At 39.2% G+C, this 19,598-nt stretch overlaps 1 protein-coding gene across 2 annotated transcripts in view; it reads left to right on the plus strand.

Moving 5' to 3' along the window:
* Window positions 1-352: 352 nt before the first annotated feature.
* FBXO3 (F-box protein 3) overlaps window positions 353-19,598 on the plus strand; it is a 33,863-nt gene continuing 14,617 nt past the window's right edge. For both annotated transcript variants that reach the window (XM_030918057.1, XM_010358358.1), the window contains exons 1-5: window positions 353-502; window positions 4,033-4,122; window positions 5,835-5,998; window positions 16,546-16,660; window positions 19,157-19,361. In XM_030918057.1, the coding sequence (XP_030773917.1) occupies window positions 399-502; window positions 4,033-4,122; window positions 5,835-5,998; window positions 16,546-16,660; window positions 19,157-19,361 (678 nt within the window). In that variant the 5' untranslated portion in view covers window positions 353-398. The remainder of the gene's footprint in view (window positions 503-4,032; window positions 4,123-5,834; window positions 5,999-16,545; window positions 16,661-19,156; window positions 19,362-19,598) is intronic.

Genomic DNA, 19,598 nt, shown 5'->3' on the forward strand with positions numbered 1-19,598 from the left:
GAACAAGCGCGTGGAGCGGTGTGAGATTTTGAGCGAGGCTTCCTGGATACTGAGTGTAAAACTTCGCAGGAGGAGCTGGGGACACCGAGGCAGATTTGGCAACAAAAAGGTCCCGGGATGGGCAAGTTTACGAACCGGGATGCGAGAACAGAGTTGGAGAGATGTGACGAGGAGCGTGAATGAAGCCGGCTGTACTCGCACAGCGCGGCTGGCTCCCGGCTCGCGGGCGGGGCCTCCAGGGAGCCGCCCCTCAGCCCGCCCTGGGGGCGGGGCTGGCCCGGCGGTTACATAACAAACCTGTACGAGCGGCTGGGGGCGGTTCGGGCGGTTCGGGCAGTGGTGGGGGCGGGGCAGGGGCGGGGCCAGGGCGGGGCTAGACCTGCACCGGGCCAGGCAAGATGGCGGCCATGGAGACGGACACGGCGCCGCTGACCCTAGAGTCGCTGCCCACCGATCCCCTGCTCCTCATCTTATCCTTTTTGGACTATCGGGACCTAATCAAGTAATGGGACGACACGCATGGCAGGGGTGGGGGATGGGGAGAGGAGGCGGTGAGGCAGGGGGGAAGGAGGTCGGGGCCGCTGACAGGACCCGGGCTCCCGCGACATCAGAAGGTGACGCCAGGGCCGCCCTCATCCTGCAGAGCCACCGGGGACCGGGACCAGACGGGGGCGGAAAGGACCTCGCCCTGAGTCTTCCTCCCGTCCTGGGCCCAGGTTTGAGAAGCGACGGGAGCCCCTCTCTCCCAGGCCTCGGCGAGGCCCACTTGCAAGAGAAAGAGGTAGTGGCTCTCTTGCCGCCCCGCCGCGCTCCGTGGACCCCCGCTGGCCCCGCAGGTGCCCGCCTGGTCGGGGTCAGTCCCGGCTGCTGTGTAAAAGCTCCTGTCCCTGCCAGGCGCTCTTCTCTGCTGGGTCCGGGGCCTGCGGAGTCTGGCGCCGGCGTGGGCAGGTGGGGCCAGCGAGAGGAGGAGATAGGCAGCCTCTTATACTCCCCTGGCGCGACTTCCCAAGCGCCAGAATCGCTGTCAGGGCTCACTTTCGGACTTCAGTGCGTGAGAATTGTTTTGCTGTCAGCATTGCTCCTTACGGTTCGATGTTGGATTTTGTGTTTTGGTACTGACTTCCGGTGATGCCATGCCGGTGACTGTCTTCTCTCCTGGACACCTTGGGTTTCCCACATTACTAGCATCTGTTCCAGAAATAAACACCGGTTGCTGATAAGGTGGTTCAATTCCCAGTTTCTTCAGAACTTGGGACTGTCTGAGGTGGTGGAAGAAATGGCGCTGCCAGCCCGCCCCCCAGCTGTCAGGATTGTTTACACCCTTGACAGGGGGTGGCATGGCTGTGAGTTTCCTGTGCTACCGTATAGATTTGCAGAGGATGCAAAGTCGCCCTCTTAGGATAGGTGGGCGCGATTTGTTTTGTGTTTTGGATTAACCATTAGATTCTAGCCATTTGATGATTGTGCCCTGTGTTATTAGAGGTTCTTTTATAAATACAGATTTCTTGGAGTTACAGATAGTTGTTGGCCTAGCTAAGTGGTGATAGATACCTCAAGTTTTTGGTCACTACCTGTACTGCTCGCTACCTGTACCTGCTAGCACTTTTATTTTTCTAGAAAATACTTACAATTTAACTAACAACCTCCAACTTTTGACTGCTGCCAGAGTAATCTTTCTAAGACACATCTGGTTGTCATTCTCCTTAAAACCTCTGACACCCTTATGTTTATAGACTGTAACCTAAATTTCTGGGGCATTGAAGGCTCTTATCATCTGGCTTGTATATCTGAGGTCCTCCAGGACTTATTTCTCCTCCACTATCACATTTGCACCATCCATTCTAGCCAAATCAGGCCTCTGCCAGCACACAACACACTTGCACTTTCTTTTTTCTTTTTTTTTTCCTGTGGCTCAAGCTCTCGACCTTGCCTGGAATGCCTTGCCTACTTCTTCTCAACCTGGCAAGGTGGAGAAGATGCCCTCTGTACCTTCTTCCTGCAGAATTGATTTGCCATGTCAGGTAGATGGCGTGCTTCTTGATTGTAAGGACTGCCTTGCTTATCTTCGTATTCAAAGATTTTTTTTTTTTTCCGAGGGCCTGCTATGTGCCAGTCTGTTAAGTGTTGAGGGTACAGTAGTGAACAACGCAGATAAGGCAGCTCTTATGGAGCTTACAGTCCAGTGGGCAAGCCATAATTGCAAGAGGTGCTTAGTGCAGTGAGGGAAATAGATTGCTCTGTTAAGAAATAGAAAGAGAGAGGTGATCAAATCGGAAGGAGCTGCCATATAGGAAGCAGGACATATGCAGTTCTGGCAGGGGGAAAAGTATGTTCAGAGGTTGACGGGACTGCTGAATGGTACTGTTCAACAGCATGGCCTGGTGGAAGATACAGAAGGCTGGCGTTGCTGGAGGTAGGGAGTGACTCACAGACAGTGATCAGATGAGGGTGGTAAGATCATGCAGGACCTTGAGAACCACGGTGAGGAGGTAAAATTTTACTTTAAATGCCTTAGGTAGTAATCACAATTTTAAACAGAAGCGACATGATCCCTCTGTAAATGTCTGTGGAAATAAATTGAGTTGAATACCATTTGAATTTATCTACAGAAAAGTGTCCAGTGTATTGCAACTTTTTTCCTGTACCATACCGCCCAGTTTTGTCAAGGGTCTAGTCTAGTGATAAGCTCTGAAGTTTTTGGTATGTATTTGCTGAACTGGACTGGGTTGGATTGGGTTAGTACACTGGAATCATGTAGCATCAGTTGCATAGTTTGAATTGAGATCATCTGATACCCTCTCCGTTGCAGAGTGATTTATTCTGAAATGGAGTGAATAAGTGCCACACTGTGCATCAGAATGACCTGTGCATGAGAATGGCCTGTGGCACTTTTTAAACATATAGATGCCTGAGGTACAGATCTCAGTCTAAACCAACTGGATCAGAATCTCTAGAACAGTAGTTTTCAATCTTGATGCTCATTGAATTCATCTTTCATGCATATTCCAGATTCTTTTATGTTGTTTAGCTCCTAGGGCAGTGGAGGGAGAGGAATCAAGAAGAGGGTATGGAAACTGAATGCACAAAACTGAAGGAATTCCTATGTTTACAAAAGTTAATTTGGGCATCTCCTGAACTTGGCAGAAAAGGATGAAGATGATGTTTCTGTAAAATCTGAAAATCAAACAAAGGCAATTTTGTTTATTATAGATTGGTTTTTAACACACCTTAGTCATGGCCTTGACAAACCTGATGTGATTTAAGATTCTGTTGATTAGCTATTGCCCAAGTGAGATCTTTGAATACCTACTTTCTGTTAATATAACTGAGTCCTAATCTTAGATTCATTCTTTTTACAAATTAATTATGTAGGGTAGAATTTACAGGATTGCAACACTGTTGTGTTAGAAATCTTTATATGGTAAGAAAGTTATTTGCTTCTAACATTCCATGTTTTGTGGCAGCTGATAACTTGTAGAGCCATGATTACTGAATCACATCTGTTATGATTCGGGCACCCTCTATAGGTGGCTTTAATGAAAAAGTGGTTTTGGTGGCAATACTTTTTTCCTTTAAGTAAAAAATTTTAAAAAACAACAATAAAATATCTGTGTATTTAGTAGCATATATCTTACAGATCTTGGGAAAAAACCCCAAGTCCCTTTATGACTAAATAACTTTCTTCCTATATGTAAAAGTGAGTATTGTCCTGACAGTAAGCATAGGACAATTCCTTGATTCGAGATTAACTCCAGTGGTATATATGGTTTGTAGATATTTTTGTGAAAAATTACGATTGTAGATGTTTCAGGGTTTATTTGTGGACTCAGTTTCACTACTAACAAGGCAATTATACTACTTAACATGTTAAACATGTTTTAGAAAATGGTTTTGTAATTGTAAGGGTAATCAGTGAAAAATAAGAGAAACAAAAGGCATAAAACAAAACTTAACAATGGATATTTTAATCTTTATTTTAAAATTGTTTTCTTACTTTTTTTTAATACTATCGGTGAATCTGGTTACTGCCAGCTGTTGCTATGTCAGTCGAAGACTTAGCCAACTATCAAGTCATGATCCGCTCTGGAGAAGACATTGCAAAAAATACTGGCTGATATCTGAGTGAGTATTCGGGGAATATGTACTTCTGAAAACTGGCCCTTGGTTTCTTCCATAACACTAGTCTGTCCTGATTCTCCTCTCTAATCCTTGTCTCTTTATGTCCTTTGGTGGTTCTTCTTGTGCCTGCTAGTAAATGTTGGTATTCGCCAAGGTTCTGTCCTTAGCCCATTCTGCTCTCCCTCTCTGAACTCTACTGCATGCATTATTGCCATTTATAGTGACTATCTGCATGCTCCTAACTCCCAAACCTGAATCTCCCTCCCTGACTTCCCTGCTGAGCTCTAGAATTGTTTGCAGAACTGTCTGCTGGACCTTTCTATTGGCTGTCCCACACTTATTAACTGGATTCAGTAAATGTTAACAAATTTGACAGAATCAAAGTACAGATGACAGAAAGTAGGAGTTGAGAAAGGTGGAAGAAATGAGTAGGAATGCTAATGTCTTTTCTTAGATCGAGTGGAGTCAGGTAGTGACTAAAGTTGGTAAAGTAAGAAGCAGAGGTTTAAGCATATTATTTAAAGCTGCAAGCTTTAGACAGAACTGAAAATTAATAACAGAGCTATCAAACACTGGGAGGAAAAAGAATAGGTAAGGGGAAGTTTAAGTATTGCTAGATCTTTCCGTGTTTCCCTTTGGGGTATCAGTAGATACATGTGAAGTTGATAAATCAACAACTAGAGGCATAAGCATTTAGAACTGTAGAGGTAACTTCTAGAAATACCTAAGATTTCCTTTGAGGAGTTGGACTTAAAACAGGAGAATAGTTTTTCATCGTAAGTTCTTTGGTACCTTTTAGTTTTAATAATCTAAGTGTATATTATTTAGATTAATAAAAAGATGCTCCCCTTCCCTCTCCTACCCCCACAAAAAAAACCCACTCTGAATTGTTCTTTTCCCCATTCCTAAACCTATCCTTCAGCATTGCCAGTCTTCATAGCAGCATCATCCACTCAGGCATCCAAATCAGAATTAGGAGTCATCCTAGGTGTGTGTGTCTCTCTCTCTCTCTCTCTCCCCACTTCTCTCCCTCCTTCTACATTCATCACAAAGGCTTACCAAGCCTTTCTTACCAAGCTCGTTAGTATGTTACCTTAAGGCCCTCTGTGGCTGCCTTACCCTCTGGCACTTCTGATTCTTAATTTTATACTTTATTCTTTCTCACTGGTTAGACTCTACCTTTTTTGAAGGCAAAAAATGTACCTTATTTTTTTATATCCTCAGTGGCTAAGTGGACACTCAATAAATGCTTGGGGAATTTTACCAAATAGGAATGTTGAATCATGTAATTAATTTCATGTTCTATGATTCTCAACTAATTCAGTGTAGATATGTGTTAGATTAATATTATTATATCATAAGATTCTATTCTCTAAAACAGAATACATGATGCCTTTAAAATTTTATAATTGGTATCTTTTTAAGAGTAAGTTGAAATTTATGCATTACTACTATTCATATTTTATTAAAGATTAGAAAACTGAAAAAAATAACTAGAAAGAAAATGAGAAAATGAGTGCCTAACAATCCACCATGCCAGCAGTAACTTTTGTTAAAATTTTTAATGTATATATCACTTTTTGCTATCTGATCTTCATTTGTGGCTAAAATATAATGAAAAGGAAAAGTACACATTCCTTTATGTTGCAGGTATCTAAAATAAATGCTAATATTATTTTAAAAGATTTTAAGTCTCATGTTTTTCATCTATTTAGGGAAGAGAAAACACAGAAGAATCAGTGTTGGAAATCTCTCTTCATAGATACTTACTCTGATGTAGGAAGATACATTGACCATTATGCTGCTATTAAAAAGGCCTGGGATGATCTCAAGAAATATTTGGAGCCCAGGTGTCCTCGGATGGTTTTATCTCTGAAAGGTACTGGGAATGCAGGGTCCCTTTCCCCGTTTTCATTACTATTAGTATAAATAGGTTAGTTTAAATAACTTTGAATCTCTGTCATCTACACAACTGTGTTTTTTTTTTTTTTTTTGAGACGGAGTCTTGCTCTGCCGCCCAGGCTGGAGTGCAGTGGCCAGCTCTCAGCTCACTGCAAGCTCCGCCTCCCAGGTTCACGCCATTCTCCTGTCTCAGCCTCCCGAGTAGCTGGGACTACAGGCGCCCGCCTCGTCGCCCGGATAGTTTTTTGTATTTTTTAGTAGAGACGGGGTTTCACCGTATTAGCCAGGATGGTCTCGATCTCCTGACCTCGTGATCCGCCCGTCTCGGCCTCCCAAAGTGCTGGGATTACAGGCTTGAGCCACCGCGCCCGGCCTACACAACTGTGTTAATCCAACCTTGTCTGTGATTTACTGTTCATATTTGGCCATGGAAGTAGGACCTTCACTCTAGTGCTTACGCTGTTTTTTCTCAGCCTTGGGATCCACGTGGTTATTTATCAGAAGCGAAAGCTGAACTTTTATCCTTATATTTGTTTTCTATTAAGAAAGTAGTCATGCTAAGATTGTGTGAGAGTAATTACAGTGATTTCTTTTAAAAGATTTTTTTTGATTGTGAAATTTTGCCTACTGTATCAATACTCTTTCCTATTTTCAGTACAAGTAAATGTTTGATAGTCTAATATTCAGAAAGACCCTTGGTCTTTACCTGTGTAAGAGCAACCTAGTAGAGTAAGGAAAACTTTTATCCTTATTTTGACATTTACAAAATAGTAGAACTAAGATCTGAACTGAAGTCTGTTCGACTCCAGAATATGCTCTTTCTATTATACCATTATTGTCCAATTTTGGCAAGAAATATTAAGCTATTTCCATTAATTTGATTTAATTAACAATCATGAAAATAGATTGTAGATAGATCGCCACTTACCTACTTTACCCTCCCAGTTTTTTTCAGATTTCTGTACTGAAAGGCATTGTATACATGTTCGGTTTTGCTGAGCTAAAGTTGGAATCAGTTCTTCTCAAATATTTTCTTCCCTTTAGAACTAAAGACTCTTTTGAAACAGTATTCCTTTTGCATTTTGTGTTTCCTCTCTAATTTCCCATGCAAATATTACTTTCATGCAAATCACAGTTGCATGACCAGGTGCTTGAAACTGAATTGCTAGAAGGTAGAAGAAAGAATGATTTGGCAGAAAGAGTCAAGCTTTGAAGAAGAGTACCCTTGATTAAGAAAAGTACCTTTTCTTAGAAAAAAGAATAATACTATTTACTTGGTATGTAGGGTTGAATATTTCAAGAGGAAAATAAATCTGAAAATAGGTATTTGGTGATGATAAGGCAAGGGCTTACAGTAGCTATTATTAATTAAACACAAAGCTAGGCACTGGCTAAGTATTTATTGAGTATTACTCCATTTAATTGCAAAAGTCCTATGGGATAAATAATTACTATTCTCATTTTATAGGTGGATTACCTATAAATAAATACCTAAGGCATAAAAAACTAAGTTGTGGCTGGGCACGGTGGCTCATGCCTGTAATCCCAGCACTTTGGGAGGCCGAGGTGGGCAGTCAGGAGATGGAGACCATCCTGGCTAACACAGTGAAACCCCGTCTCTACTAAAAATACAAAAAAATTAGCCAGGCATGGTGGTGGGCACCTATAGTCCCAGCTACTCGGGAGGCTGAGGCAGGAGAATGGCGTGAACCCTGGAGGCAAAGCTTGCAGTGAGCTGAGATCGTGCCACTGCACTCCAGCCTGGGTCACAGAGCGAGACTCCGTCTCCAAAACAAAAACAAAAACAAAACAAACAAAAAAACTAAGTTGTTTAACCATCACAAAGGAAAAGGCAAAAACCAGGATTTGGATACAGAGCTGACTCCAGAGCTATGGGTCTTAACATTGACTGAAGGGAGACAGGACCTATCCTATTATGTTTGGAATGTGTATTGGACTAGAAGAGCTAGTTTAAATATTAGGAGATTTGGAACATGATATGGTATATGGTTCTGCTCTTAGGCTCAGAGCTATCAAGAAGATAAAACTAAGGATATGTAACAGCTGCTGCTGCTGCTGCTGCTGATTTTTCTTTTCTTTTTCTTTCTTTCTTTTTTTTTTTTTTTTTTTTTGGTGCATGAATTTTGGCATTTCCAGGCTCTCTGTACTACCTAGCAGTTGGAGGTGGGGTTGTCAGATAATTCCTTGACAGCTCCTGTTTTACTCCACGGTGCCAGTTCTCTGGGGCTTTGCCATGAGTTGGAATAGGATAAAGGCTCTTCGATGTCTGCAGTGCTGGGGGTTCTTGGAACCCTAGGCTTATGAATTTTAGAACCAAGTTAGGAAACTTGCTGCTCACCTCAGCTGCCACAGTCTTGAATCCATCACAAGGTTATAGAGGTTGCAGATAAAAAGGAAAATCAGAAAGCAAATAGGCATTGGGCTTGGGGAAATTTTTTTGGAGAATCTTGAAATTAAGATATATTGTTATCACGTATCTTCATATCTCATATTTACCTTAAGTTTTGGCTTAAAATTTTAGAGTTGGAAGGCACCTTAGAGACTGTTTAGACCAGGGGTTGGCAAACTTTTTCTTTAAAGGACCAGATGGTAAAATTTTAGGCTTTGTGGGACACATGGTCTCTATCACAACTCTTCAGCTCAGCTGTTGTGGGAAAGCAGCCAAAGATGATTCATAAACAAATGAGTGTTGCTGTATTCCAATAAAACTTTATTCATACAAGGAGGCAGCAGGCCAGGATTTGGAGTGTGGGCTGTTAATGTGCCCGTCCTGGTTTATGCTGGTAAGTTGAAGAAACATACCCAGAGAGTTTAAGTGACTCATGCAAGGTATCAAACTAGTGACCAAGATGCAACTCTAATCTAGGCTTCTTGGCTCCTAGTAAGTTTTTCACTGTTTCCTTCTGTGAGTAGGTTAAGGGGAAAAGAAAGTAAATAAATATTTACTGAGTGCGAATAAAGCACTTTATTCGTGAAGTCTTATTTAATCCTCACTATAATTCTCTAAGGTAGGTGGTATTATCCCCCTTTGAGAATGAAGAAACAGGATTAAAGAGGTGAAATAACTTGCCAGAAATCATGCAGTCAGTGTGTATCAGTCCATTTTTGCATTACTATAAATAACTGTCTGAATCTGGGTAATTTATAAGACAAGAGGTTTAATTGGTTCATCATTCTGCAGGCTGTACAGGAAGCATGGCGGCATCTGCTTCTGGGGAGGCCTCAGGGAGCTTTTACTCATGGGGAAAGCACAGCATGAGCAGGCGTGTCACATGGCAAAAGCAAGATCAATAGGGAGAGAGAGAGGTACGGCACACTTTTAAACAGCCAGATCTCATGAGAAGTCACTCACTATCTTGAGGACAGCACCAAGGGAAGGATACTAAACCATTCATGAGAAAAAATCCACCCCCATGATCCAATCACCTCCCACCAGGCCCCCCTCCAATATTGGGGATTACAATTCAACATGAGATTTGGGAGGGGACAAATATACCAACTATGTCAAAGTAGTAGAGCAAAGATTAACTCTGGTCTTTCTGCCTCCCAAATTCTATTATGGTTGGATACCTCTTTCAACCTTGATTTTACTGTATTGTAAACATATATTTGCTTTTAGTTTTCTTTTTGCCATGTTTCTTTTTGTCTCTTTCTCTTCTTTAAGAAATTCTTAGTTTCCTGTTACATGTTAAGTATCTCACATGTGGCATATACCGTACAAATATTAGTTTTTTCCTCATCCAGTAGTTCAGGTTGCCATTCAGCTTCGTTTCTTTTATACTAAAATTTCTCTTTTTTTAATGAACTTTTTATTTTGGAGTAATTTGAGATTTACAGAAAAGTTGCAAAGAGAGTTCAGAGAGTTCTATACACCCCTCACCCTTTACCTTTATGTATCCCACTGTGGGACATTTTTGAAACTATAACATCTTCATTGGCACATTACTATTAACTAAACTCCAGACTTCACTTGAATTTCACCAGATTTTCCATTATTATCCTTTTTCTGTTCCAGGATCCAGTCCAGAATTCCACATTGCATTTAGTTGTCATGTCTCCTTAGTGTACTCTGATCCGTGGCAGTTTCTTTGTCTTTTATAACCTTGACAGTTTTTTTTTTTTGTTTGTTTGTTTCTTGAGACAGTCGCCCAGGATGGAGTACAGTGGCATGATCTTGGCTTACTGCATCCTCTGCCTTCCAGGTTCAAGCAATTCTCCTGCCTCCACCTCCCAAGTAGCTGGAACTATATGCACAAACCACCACACCTGACTAATTTTTGTATTTTTAGTAGAGACAGGGTTTCACCATGTTGGCCAGGCTGGTCTTGAACTCTTGACCACAAGTGATCTGCCCCTGTGGGCCTCCCAGAGTGCTGAGATTACAGATGTGAACCAGCCACCACACCCAGCCCCTTGACATTTTTGAGAGAGTACTTATCAGGTATTTTGTGTTAGGTTAGTGTAAAAGCAATTGCAGTTGCTCAAATCAGCTTCATCTTGATATTTTACTGATGATTAGACTGGAGCTGGAGTTATTTTCTTTTTTAGATAACTGCAGATGTGAAGTGCCCCTCTCATCACATTATGTCCAGGGGTACATGCTGTCACTAATGGTTTTAACTAGCATACAGAAATAGGAACAAGTTGTAAGTGCACAACTCATTGAATTATCACAAGGTAAACATGTCCATTCTAACACCCTCCAGACCAAGAAGTAGAATATTATCTGTACCTAGAAGCCCTCCTCATATTTCTTCCCTCTTTCACAGAGGCAACCATTATTCTGATTGTTTATGCTGTTGAGTAGTTTTCTTTTTTGAACTTTATGTAAGTTGTATGAATAAGTATTTTGTATGGATTATTTCTGCTTTGTGAGATTCAATCTTTTTGAGTGTAACAGAGTTTGTTAATTTTGGCTGCAGTAATACTCCATTATCTGAGTAGACTATTCCCTACTGTTAATGGATATTTGGGTTATTTCTATTTCTGGCTATTACAAATAATGCTGTAAATTTTTATATACATTGTTGATGTCTATATGAGTATATTTCTACTGGGTAAATATCTGGCATTGGGTTTGCTGGGATATAGAGTTGCTTATATTAAACTTCAAAAGATGGTGTTTAGTTTTGAAAGTGGTTCTACCAGTTTGCATTCTTACCAGCACTTTAATGTTACCATTCGTTTTAACCTTTTTGGCAGGTGTGTAGTGGTGGTTTTCATTCACATTTCCCTAAGGGTGTAGAATAATGACAGCTGTATTTCTATCTTTCCAAGCCTCATATATCATGTATTTCTTTTTCTTGCCTTATTGCACTGGCGAGGGCCTTCAGTACAGTGTTGGAGAGGAGTAATGATGGGACAGTGGGCATCCTTATCTTTCTGATTGCAGAGGGAAAGCTTTCAGCATTTCACCTTTAAATAAGATGTTTGCTGTAGGGTTTTTTTTGTAGATATTGTTTATCAGATTGAAGATAGTCCCTCTGATCCTAGTTTGGGAAGAGGATGTTTGTTTTTGTTTTTTAAATGGATAATTGAATTTCTATCAAATGCCTTGTCTGCCTTATGATTCTCATGATTTTTCTCCTTATTTTGTTAATGCACTGAAATGCATTAATTGCTTTTCTGAATGCTCAACCACTCTATATTCCTGGAATAATCCTACTTTGATTGTAATATATTATCTTTTTTATATGTACTGGATATGATCTGCTAGTATTTTATTGGGATTTTTACATCTGTGTTCATGAGAGTTTGGCCTGTAATTTTCCTTTCTTGCAATGTTCTTGTCAGGTGTTGGTATCAAGATGATGCTGGCCTTGTAAAACGAGTCGGGAAGTGTTGCCTCTTTTTCTGTTCCCTGGAAGAGTTTATGTAAGCTTGGTCTTATTTTTTGCTTAAATGATTAGTAGAATGCACCAGTGAAGCCATTCAATTCTGGATTTTTCATTGTAGGAAAGTTTTAAATTATGGATTCAATTCCTTTATTAGATATAGGAGTATTTTGATTTTCTGTTTATTCTTATGTCAATTTTGATAAGTTGTTTTCTAGGAAATTGTCCACTTCATCTGTTTTCAAATCTGTTGACATAAAGTTTTTCATAATATCCTCTTATCTTTTTAATGCTTGTTGGATCTGTGGTGCTATCACCTTTTCCATTTCTAATATTAATTATTTATACTTTTGCTGTTTTTCTTCATCAGTCTTGCTAGATGGGGTGAATTAATTTTATTAATCTTTTCAAAGAGCTGGCTTTTGCCTTTGTCAGTCCTTTACTGTATGTTTGTTTTTTATTTCATTAATTTCTTTGATGTCTTCTCTTTGAATTTACTGTGATTTTTTTTTTTTTTACCTGACTTGGGATCATTGCTTAGATCATAGATTTTCAGGCTTTCTTATTTTTTCAAATGAATTTAGAGCTCTAAATTTCCCACTGAGCACATTAGTTTGTCCCATTAGTTTTAATACATTGTATTTTCATTACTATGCAGTTCAAAGTATTTTCTGATTTCTTTGATTTCTTCTTTAACCCATGAATGATATAGAAGTGTATTACTTAATTTCTAAATATTTTGCACTTTTAAAGTAATCTTTTAAATATAATTTATAATTTAATTCCACTGTGATCACAGGATATACTTTATGTGAGTTCAGTCATTTAAAATTTGTTACGACTTATTCTGTGGTCTAGCATATGATCTATTTTGGTAAATGTTTTGTGTATACTTAAAAATAATGTATTTTCTGCGATTATAGAGTTCAATACTGTATATATAATTAGGTAACATTTGTTAATCTTGTTCAAATCTTCTACACTCTTACTGAATTGTTTATTTTGTCTACCTGTTCTGTTAGTTAATGAGAGAAGTATGATAAAATCTATTGCTGTGGTAGGCAGAATTCTGAGATAGTCCCCAAATTCCCACCCACTGGTGTACATGCCTGGTATAATGATCTCTCCTTGAGTGTAGGTGGTACTATGAAAATAACTGATTTTCTTCGATTAGGTCATATTATATGAAAAAGGTGAAGGGATTTTGCATATGTAATTAAGGTCCCAAATTAGTTGAATTTGAGTTAATTATTAATCAGAAAGCAAATTATCCTGACTGGGCCCCACTTAATCAGATGAGCCCTTAAAAGGGACTGGGCCCTTCCAGAAGTCAGATTCAATGTGCCTCTCCTATTGACTTTGAATAAGCAAACTGGCATATTATGGAGAGGGCCACATGGGAGAGAATGGTGGGTGACCTCCAGGAGCTGAGGGCCTCAGTCCTGAGGAATTGAATTCTGCCAACAACCAGTGAGCTTGGAAGAGGATCCTAACTATACGATGCGTAAGATGAGATAGCAGCCCCAGTTGATGCCATAATTTCAGCCTTGTGGGGCCTGAGCAGAGGATCCAGTTGAGTCATATCTAGACTCCTGACCTACAGAAACTGTGAAATAATAAGTGCTTTAAGCTGCTAATATTACAGCAGGAGAAAACTACAGCCACTGTGATTGTAGATATATATCTTTTCCCCATTTTAGTTGTCATTTAAAAATATATTTTAAAGCTCTTATTATATACATAAAATTAGAATTGGAACATCTGTGTAGTGAATTTAACCTTTTTGTTATTACAAAAAGTCCTCCATTAGCTCTTATAAAGTTGTTTGCCTTAAAGTCTCATTTCATGTGATTTTAGTAGAGCTACTCTAGCTTTGTTTTCTGTATTTACTTTAAGATGTGTCTCTTATATATAATTCTTTGTTTTTTATCTGGTCTGTCAGTTTGTCTTTTCATTAGATTATTTAATCTATTCATATTTAATAGATTTACTAATGTGTTTGAGTTGAGATATACCATGTTTCAGTTTGTTTTTCTATTTGTCCCACCTGTTCACTGTTCCTTTTTTGCAATCTTCTTAATTATGTTTCATTCCATTCCCTTCTCCTTTCTTTTTTTAGTGATTATATTAGAGATGAAAACATTGCATCTTTGACTTATTAAAGTCTAATGTAAATTAGTATTTTTTCCACTTCCTGGACAATGAAAGAACTTTATAATGCATTAACTCCAATCACCTCCCTCCTGCCTTTTGATTTATAGTTTTTGTGATTTTGATTTTTAACATATTTAATTTCCCTAAAAACATTCTTATTTTACATATTCAATATTCTTTTAGACTAACCTTCATATTTACCTTTTCTGGTTGCCCTTTATCCCTTCCTATGTCTTCATGCTTCCATCTGGGATCACTTTCCTTCCACCTGAAGAATTCCTTTTGGTATTTCTTTTAACTGACTGCTGCTGCTGAATTTTTCTTTTGTTTATCTAAACATGTATTTATTTCATCTTCATTGTTGAAGATATATTCACTGGTTATAGGGTTTTGGTCAGCAGTGATTTTTCTTCATCACTTTGAAGGTATCATTCTCCTGACTTCTATTGTTTATTTTCTTTTTAAAGACAGGGTCTTGCTTTGTTGCCCAGGCTGGAGTGCAGTGGCACAATCATAGCCCATTGCAGCCTCCAACTCCTGGGCTCAAGCAGTCCTCCCAGCTCAATCTCGCGAGTAGCTGGGACTACAGGTGCGACACCATCCCTGGCTAATTTTTAAGTTGTTTTTTTTTTTTAGATGGGGTCTTGCTATGTTGCCTAGGTTGGTCTCGAACTCCTGGCCTCAAGCCACCCTCCCACCTCATCCTCCCAAAGTGCTGGGATGACATGCATGAGCCACTGAGTCCAGCTAACTTCTATTGTTTCTGTAGAGAATTTAGCTGTCAGTCTTACTGTTTTTCTTTTGAAGGTAATTGTACACTCACCTTATCCCCCATGCTACTTTTAAAATTTCTCTTTGTCTTCGATTTTAGCAGTTTTCCAAGATGTATCTAGATAACTATTTTGTTTGTAATTTTTCTCCATAGGGTTTATGGTGCTTCTGAATCATGGTTTGACATTTTCATCAATTTTGGAAAATTCTCTGCTGTTACCTCCAAATACTGCTTCTGCCTCATTCTGCTTTTCCTCTCCCTCTGGGATTCCAGTGCTTGTATCATAGACCTTTCTGCCATGTCCTCTCATGTGTGTCTTAGGCTCTTTTTGTGTTTTTCCATCCCTTTTTGTCATCTGACCTGGCTTCCAGTTTATAATTCCCTCTTCAGCTTTGAAACTATGATTTGTTGTTAAACCCTTTCTGTGTATTCTTATTTTAGTTTTTGCATTTTTCAGCTCTAAGATTTCCATTTGATTCATTTTTATAGTTTCTAGTTCTCTGCTGAAATACTCGATCTTGTCATTTAATTCATTGACTGTATCAATTGTGGTTATTTTTAAGTCCATGTTTACTAACTCCAATAACCATGTATTATGGATTTGGTTCTATTTTCTATTTTTTCTCTTTCTTTAGTCAGATCTTGTCTTTGTATAGGCCTAGTTGTTTTTAATTTATTGCTAGACATAATTTGAAATTTGGGATAACGTTATTTTCTTCTAGAGATTACTTTTGCTTTTGGCTAGCAGCTAGTCAATGGGCAGATCACTGTAATGCAATCAGGGATTGATATGATTGAAAACTGGGCTTTAGTCTTTATGAGGACTAGTCTTATCTTCAGTTCATCCTTTTTCCTAGGATGTCAGTCAGGATCCTAGCCCAAAAACCTTGGGTTTTACCAGGTCTGTCTCTCCTTTGTGGACCCTGAACTCTGTTGTTTTGCCCTCTAGCCTCGTGGTACTGCCTAAAGCTTTGCTCAGCTTCGTGGCCACTCAACCTCATATTTGCTTTCAGAATTGACAGCAATTCTTATCTTGTCTAAAGACAAGGTGGCTTCCAATGCCTGGCTCACCTCTCAGTCTCCCTCTTCTCCTGGACCCCTCTCCCCTGCTGTTGTGATTCTTCAAAAGTCTTCAAGCCAATTTTTTGTTGTCAATATTCAGCAAGAGGTTTAGTCCAACAACCTGGTGGGCTGCTGCTGAATGTCGATCTCTTCTCTTGGTATTTGTCATTATTTCTCACTTCTCAAAAGCTTGAATATGTGGCAAATTTACAAACATGCAAAATAGAGTTCAAGTTAATGGCCTCCTCACACATGAACCCATACCTTATGTCCTATATTTCCCATTGAGAGTCAATGTTAAAACTCTTAAGTAACGTCAGTTTAGAGAACTTCCAGGGGTTTTGTTGTTATTATTATTTTTTAATAAAGCAGTATGAATGTTTTAGATTTAGGCACTTTAGAGGTTTGTGTTATAATGTGAAAACATTATTGTGGATCTCATTGGTACCCACTTTCCATGTTTTACTAAGTGCCAGTGTTTTCCCTGTTGGGAGGAAACTAAGAAATTTGCTTGCTCAGTGCTTCAAATTAGGTTTCAATTCATTTCCCTCTATTTCAGCCGTAGATTTTGGACAGAATTCACTCACTCCAAGATTGTTTCATTAGTTAGCAGATAGATTGCATTTCTTCTTAGATTTAAGGTTGTTTCTTCACAATTCACTCTTTTTTGTGCCTTTATAGAGGGTGCTCGAGAGGAAGACCTTGACGCTGTGGAAGCGCAGATTGGCTGCAAGCTTCCTGACGATTATCGATGTTCATACCGAATCCACAATGGACAGAAGTTAGTGGTTCCTGGGTAAGATATTCAATGTTTTGGTTATTTTTAATGATGCAAGTTATTTTTTAGAATGAAAGTAAATAAATTGTATTTGTAGTTACCCTTAACAAATTAAAGACGCATGGAATTCCCTCTTTCTCCTTTATAGCAATCCATAAGACAAAATCTATAGCTTGAATTAGATTTTACCAAAATAAATATATCTCATAAAAACACAGTTTCTATCAATATACTTGTATAGTTAAAATGAAGTCTGGTATGGGATGGGAGATGGGACATACAGTAAAGGTATGTGCGATATATTTTAACCAAATTCTTCAGAACTCTTGAAATGTGTATCTTATTACAGGCCAGGCAAATTATTTTGGGAGCTTGATGCAAATTCTACCTACTCTACATGTAAAGAGCAATCATTTGTCCAGAGCTGCATACACTACACTAAAGAAAATTGTTTTGTCATATTAAACACAGTCTATAGTTGAATGGCCTGTTTAAAATTTAATTCTAAAAAGTGAAGTATTTATTGTGGAGCTTTTTTTTTTTTTTTTTTGAGACAGGGTCTTGCTCTGTCTCCCAGCCTGGAGTGTAGTGGCGTGACCTCAGCTCACTGCAGTCTTGACTCCCCTGGCTCAAGCGACCCTGCCACCTCAGCTGTCCCATTAACTAGAAGTACAGGCGCACCATCACGCCTGGCTACTTTTTTGTATTTTTTATAGAGATGGGGTCTTGCCATGTTGCCCAGGCTGGTCTTGAATTCCTGGGCTCAAGCACTTCCTGCCTCAGCCTCCTAAAGTGCTGGCATTACAGATGCAACCCACGCATCCAGCCTTTTTTTTTTTTTTTGCCAAGAGATGATGTCTTGCTATATTGCCAGGCTAGTGGTATTTAACTCCTGGGGTCAAGCAATCTTCCTGCCTCTGCCTCCCAAGTAGCTGGGGCTACAGGCATATACCACTGTGCCTGGTTCAGCTTTATTTTTTTTTATTAAGATTTGTTTTACAAACTTATTATTTTAAATTTTTATTTATTATTATTATTTTTAGAGATGGGGTCTTACTATATTGCCCAGGCTGGTCTTGAACTCCTAGGCTCAAGGGACCCTCCTGCTTCAGCCTTCCAGCCAACCATATCCACCTTACATGGTAGAACTCTTGGGTAAAAGTGGACCATGCAGTAGTCACCAGAATTCACCCACAGTTTTAGAAGGCTGTGCTTTTAATGGGCCTACTCCTTTTGCACTTTTATGAAAGTCAGCTATTTCAGAGACATTGTGCTTGTGAAATGCTAATAAGAATTTAAGGAGAACTTTGCATTGTTCTTATTGGAACCTGGTGTTCCTTTGTATGTGAAGAATCATGTGAGACTCTGTTACAATTTCAGATGAGGGTTGAATGAGTATAGGGAATCCCGGAGGTAATCACATTGAGATTACAAGGTAGTCTTCAGAAATCAAATATTGGGGGCAGGGCACGGTGGCTCATGCCTGAAACTAGCTCTTTGGGATGCCAAGGCAGGAGGATTGCTGAAGTCAGGAGTTCAAGACCAACCTGGGTAGCATAGCAAGATCCTGCCTGTCTCTATAAAAAATTAAGTTAAAAACAATTCGCCAGACTTGGTAGCATGCACCTATAGCTCCAGCTACTCGGGACCTGTGGATCTCTTGAGCTCAGGAGTTTGGGGCTGCAGTAAGCCATTGCACTCCAGCCTGGGTGACAGAACGAGATCCTGACTCAGAAAAAGAAAGAAATCAAATACTGGGCATGGGTCAGAAACAGAAGTCAGTTAGGACTAGATGACCCTAAATTATTGGCTATTTTTTCCTATTGAACTGAAACTTGACAAAGTTGAAAAATTGTCAGATTTTAAGAGCAAACAGGAGAGAACTTTATTAGAAGAGTTGCCCAGAACCGACATGACAAATAGGTCATAAATTGCAACCCAGGGATTTTTATCTATACATGGCTCAAGCATTGAGACTTAGGAATCTCATCAAGGAATACCTTGATACCTGTATTGCTATTTGTATATTTAATGAGATTAATCTATACCCCAGGCATCCAACTTTGTGAAAATTTGGACAAAGTTTAAGCTGCTTTACATTTATACTCTCTGGTTGCACAGGGTAAGCCAAAGGTTGTATCAGGATAAACGCATCAGATAATTTACTTCTTTAAACATTAAATTGGCCATACATACATGGCTAGCAGAACACCAGCAAATCAATATATCATGGCAAGATGGATTCTTGAAAACAATAAAACTGTATTTCTTTTTAAAACATTGCCATTTAGACATTTAATTAATTTTCAATTTAAATCAGAATCTTTTTTCCAATCAAAAGGGTTTGAATTAAATATTTAGAAATTATAGTGCTTTGGGTATTCCTGATTTGGAATTGTCATGTTAATTAGTACTCATAAAGTTGTGAGTGGGAAATTATTATTCATCAGAAAGATGAAGCACAGCTGTTTGGCACTGCTGTGTATTACATGTTTGAGTCTGTATGCTCCTCAGGTTATTGGGAAGCATGGCACTGTCTAATCACTATCGTTCTGAAGATTTGTTAGACGTCGATACAGCTGCCGGAGGATTCCAGCAGAGACAGGGATTGAAATACTGTCTGCCTTTAACTTTTTGCATACATACTGGTTTGAGTCAGTACATAGCAGTGGAAGCTGCAGAGGGCCGAAACAAAAATGAAGTTTTCTACCAATGTCCAGTAAGTAGAACGTGTGTTTAAATATGGCATTAAGATGTATTCTGATGGTTGTATAAATGCATGCATTAGGTATTTTCAGGATTGTAGAATGGGTATAGAATATTATGCATTTTAGTCATAGACCTCTCTAACTAGAGTTAATATTCTGACATAATGGCATGGAACTCAAGAGAAAACTTGACAGTTGGACATAAAAAACTAGTGTAAATACAGAGGAAAAGCTACGATTTGTCTTAA

This window comes from Rhinopithecus roxellana, chromosome 15 (assembly GCF_007565055.1).
Source record: "Rhinopithecus roxellana isolate Shanxi Qingling chromosome 15, ASM756505v1, whole genome shotgun sequence".
Lineage (NCBI taxonomy): Eukaryota > Metazoa > Chordata > Mammalia > Primates > Cercopithecidae > Rhinopithecus > Rhinopithecus roxellana.